This window comes from Symsagittifera roscoffensis, chromosome 7 (genome assembly GCF_963678635.1).
Source record: "Symsagittifera roscoffensis chromosome 7, txSymRosc1.1, whole genome shotgun sequence".
Taxonomy (NCBI): Eukaryota; Metazoa; Xenacoelomorpha; order Acoela; family Convolutidae; genus Symsagittifera; species Symsagittifera roscoffensis.
The window spans coordinates 41,149,707-41,156,224 of record NC_087068.1 but is presented as its reverse complement, the minus strand read 5'-3'; the positions used below and the strand labels follow the sequence as shown (position 1 = coordinate 41,156,224).

Below are 6,518 nucleotides of genomic sequence, written 5' to 3'. Positions count from 1 at the left end.
CATTCATTTCTCTCAATAGTTAAGGAAAGGGGTTCATTTTTTTTCTAGGCTTGTAAATTTCAAGTGTTATGTGTTTCTTAGTGATTAACTGGCTTCAAAATGATGTGGACCTGTTTCATATCACAGCAAAACTTTTTCGTTTTTTATCTGTTGTAAGATTATATATGTGTTTACCATGGTCATCTATAAAATTTGGCTCTCATCGCGGATGGAACCAGTACGTTCAAGTTTGAGTATAAAGCCACGACCTTGAACCCGGTGATCGAATTCATTGAATGAAAAGTTGGAGATGAAGATTTTATATATATGAGCAAAGAATGAATTAAGTTTTTTTGCAATCAAATGTTTAATTGATCTTTCTTCTGCTTGTTTTCAATCAACTTGATATTCTTTTCACATAGGTCTTTTCAACAACAAAACTAAATTTATCAGAAAAAGCAGTAGATACTCTAAAAATTGGTTACTGCTGCTTTGGTTTTTCAAAGTTGTTAGCCACAGAAGTTAGCCTAATTTCAACGAGATATTGCTGACTAAATTTTTCATATGTCTGTCTATTTTTTCTTTTAAGCGTTTTCTAGAGATTGATTGATACTTTGCGTGATGAGTCAAAATGTCCGATACACTTTTTAATGGGTGAATAACAGCTGTGCTCTCGTATAAACTAGCCGGTTTTTCTGTTTCATCTGACAACCAAAACACATTCTGGACATTAACTGAAGCCGGCTTAGGGCTAATAGATGACAGGCAGGATCCCAAGAACACATCTTCGAATTTCCAAAAACAGTTTTGAGACTTCACGTTTCGATTCGTTTGTAAAGTGCAATGGTAAGGACAATTTCGGGCTATTTTGGAGGTTAGCGAAGTCGAGATGAAATAGAACGCCCCCCTGCAACAAGGGGGGTAAGATTGAGAGGGATATTCTTCTTGGGTCACAACCCATCTTCGTGTGAATTCATCGGCTGTTCGGAACACCTGAAATCATGGTCTGTACATTATCAAAGAAAAAAACTTGTGCGCTTGTCTGTATGCCTGTGACAAAAATCTCTCAGGTATAATAAACGTCCGCAAAAAACCCAACTCCCCATAAATTGAAAACAATTGTGGATTGGTGAGTTACTTGACTTCTACGTTTCTTCTGTGATTCATTTCCATTAGAATTTAATAGTAAATTGTGACTTACTGGGTTTTTAAAAAAGATAAAGAAGAAAAATCAGGGTATCGGTTGTTCTTAAAAAATTGCTGGTCTAAAAGTTTCAAACTAACTAAAGAACTAACCGGGTTTCCTTCAGTGCAGTATCCACCAACGAAAATCGGCTCATCCGTAAGCTGAAATTAAAGTTTGGGGGTTTGAAAGAGTGGACGCGCTCAAGTAAGGGGCGGATGTTAACCATTGGGGACCAGGGTTGTATACAGGGATGAACTTGTTCGTAAGGGTTCCATTTTCAAGGATTTTATGAACAAAAAACAACCGAACTGAAACCAGAAGTTTATTATAATCGATTTGATTGGATTAAAATTGAATTTGAAATGTTGAAAATAATCAATTATAAATCATCTAAGAATCCATTTTTTGGTTAATTGGGTCAGAAAAATCGATTATATGGGTTAAGTTTTTGCCAAAATGTTTCAATATAAAAGATGCTTATCCATGAAACTATAGTGCGGTTGGTTAAACTGACGCTCAGGGTCTTCACAAACGCAGTATATCGCGTTTTTATTGTCCCAAATTAGTCGAATCGACAATTTTTGAAACTCCAAATTTTTATTAAAAATAATCACAGGTGAAATGTCAAACTGAAATTGAGCTCAGGGCGTCAATTTTACTCAAGTGGTATAAAACATTTACCACAAGTACGCCCATAGTACAAACCCCCCCCCCCCCCCTCCCCCCAGATAGACCAAGTTAAGTTCTTTCACCCCAGCATTTAATTCGCATTAAATTTGCTCAGCGCTGCATGTAAAATGCTCGATTCTGATTGGCTGAAAATTGCCAACTTAGAACCAAGTTAACATCCCCCAAACGGCTTTGGGGGAGAGGATGTTAACTTGGTCCATTTTGGTTTCTAACAAAATTTGAATTACAAGGAGATATGTTTTAAGTCTTGTATCCCATAGTTAGGTCAATTTGCTTGACCTACTTCAATTTGAAATATTTCAAACCTTCGCTTATGTTTCATAGCACGAAATAAAATAAAATGCACGCTTTTTATTTTGTTTTGAACTATATTAGACAAAGTAGCCTCAAACATGATTGGGGAAGAAAAAGAGCCAAATTATCTTTTCAATTTTTATCATTGACTACCAATATCTTTGAGTATCAATATTTTTCAGATGGTATGAAAACATTTCGCTAGGTGAAAATCGAAATTTGTATTCAATAGCTAAACTATTTTTTACCACAAAAAATGAGAGAACTTCAAGGGCAGCTGAAACTTTGGAACCTATATCTAATTAGATTACAATTTATTTTCAAAAGAACAAAATATTTATGCCGAGTTGAGATAAATTACAGAAATGATTATCGTTAAACAGATGTAACAAACTTTTACGGCTCCGCTGCAGTTCACAGAAAGTTATTATTTTTCGCGACTATTTTGTTCAGAAGTTTTTGAGCAGAGGTTAGTGCTATTGTAAAAATTTGAAACAAATGGTTTCATTTTTGAGTACAAAGTTGTACTCAAAGCTCTTTGTAAAGAAACATGTGGTTTAGCCAAAAAAATGCTTGTAAAAATTTCCAGACGTACCCTTCTGATTCCAACATTGCCTTTGAACCGATTGCTGATGATCTCTTCCAGCATAGCCAAATTGATGTAAGTGTCATCATCAGCCTTATAGACCATCTTTGAATTAGAACAGTGTCTGTGTACCCACTCGAACGACATCAACATCTGAATTGTGAGTTTGTAGTAGCTGTCTCGCAAGTTCAGAACCACAATGTCGCCCCAGAGTTCATTCTCAGTTTGGATTATTTGCTGCTCGTATTTGTTGGCTGGCAGCGACACCTGAAAAATGACACTCAATTGTTTATTTTGAAATTTTCATTTTTCACACAATATTTTTTATTTTGAAAGTATAACGCAACTAGTAAATCTAAGCAAAAACTATAAGTCTGTCGAAATAAAACGTTATTTCGGCTAGATTTTCATAAAAATCTATGCTTAAAATATAAGCATAATTGTTTTATTTGAGTTAGAATTGTTTTGTCGATCCCCGGGTCGAGGTGTGTGACTTAACTCGTGACCAAATATGGTCACGGAAAGTCGATTGCGCGACCAAAACTTTGCAGTCACACCATGTTTTTGCGTCAAGCTAAGTGGAGACTTGAGTCGTGACGTCTGCGCTAAGTCCGAAAAGCAGTAAAAAATTACTGAACATTTTTTTCATCGTTATTTGAGTGCTCTTCAAAACCGAAATGAGTTATAGCTATTTAGGCTTGACAACTATTTAGAATAAAAGCTATTTAGGCTTACCATGAAAACTAATTTGTAGTTCCAAACTGCCCTTCTTGAATAAGTCAACACATCTGTCCAGGTATGGCGAACGACGACTCGCTTGTCGAATGCGAGAACTCTGCTCGGAATCAAAATCAGCACAAGGTCTTCGAGGTTACTCCGACATAGATCTTCGTTCTCGTATGCAAATAAAGGCGTCGGAATGTGATTGGCTGGATAATTGACCAATGAGATGTTGGTTTCGAACAACTCCTCTTTTCTAATTTCGCCATCGATTCGAAGTTCACGGTTCCCAAAAATAGTCCACAAAATAAAAGCTTCGGTACAAAAAATAAAAGCTAAGGTATAAAAAATACTTTTTATTCCAACAAGTTTCCGAACATTTCTCATCTGAAGGCGAAGCATTATAATAAATTTAAGTTGATCTGATCATAAGATAATATTAATCTTTATGTGATGAGAATTCTTATAGTCAGTTAAGCTGAAATTTGATCGAGCAATATTTAATAAATTTTTTCATTTTATAATAAGATGTTGTGAACCACATGCAGTGACTTGTAAGTAGTTTTGCTTTGTTAATCACGCGACTAATATTATTTGCACTCTTAATCAAGTTAAAACTCAGCAAAAACAACTCAGAAGGGTAACGATTTACAATATTATTTGTTTCGACACGTTTTGAAAATGATTAAATCCTGTTTCTTATGTTTGATAGGTCTTATAGAATCCAGTGACCATAGTGATCTTCAGACAACAAAACATAGGAGTGAATACATAAAATTATGTTTAATGAAATGTTTTTGTCAACCTGCTAAACTTTTTGAGAGAAAAGCTATAAGGCTATCAAAAATTGACATCTGTAGTCAACACTCTTGCGGGAATTTAATTGACGATGTAGGGTAAAATTGTTGAATATTTTGAGCAGCATTCAAAAAGCTTAGCTCTGTCTTCTTGCTGTCTTTTTTTGAGAAACTTTTTCAAAATGACTCAAATTCTTCGATTGTTTTAAGTACTCGAAATGAATAAGTGAAATGATAAAAACAAAATTATGTAAATTTTGAGCTTCATTATGTTTGTTTTTGACTCTTTGAGCATTCAATTGGCCATTTTTTTAATCTTGTGATTTTTCGACGATCATGTACATAACTTCAGCCCGAACACTCAACTTTATTGAGGACTTTGTTCAGAATTTGCATGGAACTAAGTGCAGGGTTTTTTGAGACTTTAAATTGACGGAGAATATGAAAATCTATTTTCAAACTGATTTGAGTGGGAACATAAAGTCGACAATTGATTTCAACTAATGCTTTTTGTTGTCTTTTCCAAAAGACTTTTTATCTAGCTTCCCACGTTATTCTTAGGGTTTTGCAAAGCAATTTTTGTAACAGTCTTGTCCTTAAATTTTTCGAAGGAATACATGAATCTTCCTTTTTTTCAAGATTCTTGATAAATTTGCATCTATCTCGCAAGATTTTTATGCACGTTTTGGAGTCGAATTGCAAAGTATGGGAAATTAGATGAAAAGTAAATGTCTGTCATTTTTTTGCCAATCTGGGCGTCAGAAGAGTCTAAATCTTGCTAAGAAGCCTTGCAAGAAATTGTAATCCAAGTTGCATTTAGAAACAATCGAGATTCTTGCAAGTTCTACATTCAACGTCAAAAACTATGCAAAACTATGCATAAGCTATATGCAACGTCAAACACTATGGTTAAATTTCGACTCACATGCTCTCTGATGCTTCAAAATAATAGCGGATTGCAGTCAAATGCACTCATATTAATGATTAAAACAGCCTAATCTTACAGTAATTTTTTCATTATGGATCCCTGCCTGTTTTTTTTTCATATTTTTTTCCGCTATTCCTTTAATTCTGTTTCATTGCAGCATATGTATCAACACTGCAGCCTTATTAGTCTTTTTGATGTTTTTTCAACGATTTTTTCAACGAGATATTGCTGACTAAATTTTTCATATGTCTGTCTATTTTTTCTTTTAAGCGTTTTCTAGAGATTGATTGATACTTTGCGTGATGAGTCAAAATGTCCGATTTGAGATAAATTACAGAAATGATTATCGTTAAACAGATGTAACAAACTTTTACGGCTCCGCTGCAGTTCACAGAAAGTTATTATTTTTCGCGACTATTTTGTTCAGAAGTTTTTGAGCAGAGGTTAGTGCTATTGTAAAAATTTGAAACAAATGGTTTCATTTTTGAGTACAAAGTTGTACTCAAAGCTCTTTGTAAAGAAACATGTGGTTTAGCCAAAAAAATGCTTGTAAAAATTTCCAGACGTACCCTTCTGATTCCAACATTGCCTTTGAACCGATTGCTGATGATCTCTTCCAGCATAGCCAAATTGATGTAAGTGTCATCATCAGCCTTATAGACCATCTTTGAATTAGAACAGTGTCTGTGTACCCACTCGAACGACATCAACATCTGAATTGTGAGTTTGTAGTAGCTGTCTCGCAAGTTCAGAACCACAATGTCGCCCCAGAGTTCATTCTCAGTTTGGATTATTTGCTGCTCGTATTTGTTGGCTGGCAGCGACACCTGAAAAATGACACTCAATTGTTTATTTTGAAATTTTCATTTTTCACACAATATTTTTTATTTTGAAAGTATAACGCAACTAGTAAATCTAAGCAAAAACTATAAGTCTGTCGAAATAAAACATTATTTCGGCTAGATTTTCATAAAAATCTATGCTTAAAATATAAGCATAATTGTTTTATTTGAGTTAGAATTGTTTTGTCGATCCCCAGGTCGAGGTGTGTGACTTAACTCGTGACCAAATATGGTCACGGAAAGTCGATTGCGCGACCAAAACTTTGCAGTCACACCATGTTTTTGCGTCAAGCTAAGTGGAGACTTGAGTCGTGACGTCTGCGCTAAGTCCGAAAAGCAGTAAAAAATTACTGAACATTTTTTTCATCGTTATTTGAGTGCTCTTCAAAACCGAAATGAGTTATAGCTATTTAGGCTTGACAGCTATTTAGAATAAAAGCTATTTAGGCTTACCATGGAAACTAATTTGTAGTTCCAAACTGCCCTTCTTGAATAC

General features: G+C 34.7%; 1 protein-coding gene across 1 annotated transcript; it reads right to left on the bottom strand.

Moving 5' to 3' along the window:
* Positions 1–249: 249 nt before the first annotated feature.
* Positions 250–3,995, bottom strand: LOC134851488 (beta-1,3-galactosyltransferase 5-like). Its single transcript, XM_063867603.1, has 4 exons — positions 3,471–3,995; positions 2,745–3,002; positions 1,276–1,326; positions 250–972 (listed from the first exon to the last, which is right to left on the bottom strand). The coding sequence occupies exons 1-4, from the start codon at positions 3,855–3,857 to the stop codon at positions 502–504; spliced, it is 1,167 nt and encodes a 388-aa protein (XP_063723673.1). The 5' UTR covers positions 3,858–3,995; the 3' UTR covers positions 250–501.
* Between the last annotated feature and the right edge of the window lie 2,523 nt (positions 3,996–6,518).

Bases quoted from the DNA above. Each gene is read 5' to 3' on its own strand.
- LOC134851488 (XM_063867603.1), bottom strand. From the start codon at position 3,857: ATGCTTCGCCTTCAGATGAGAAATGTTCGGAAACTTGTTGGAATAAAA. The intron at 3,003-3,470 runs GTAAGCCTAAAT...GTCATTTTTCAG, and splicing joins ACTACAAATTAGTTTTCATG to GTGTCGCTGCCAGCCAACAA. The intron at 1,327-2,744 runs GTACGTCTGGAA...CTTTAATTTCAG, and splicing joins GCAATGTTGGAATCAGAAGG to CTTACGGATGAGCCGATTTT.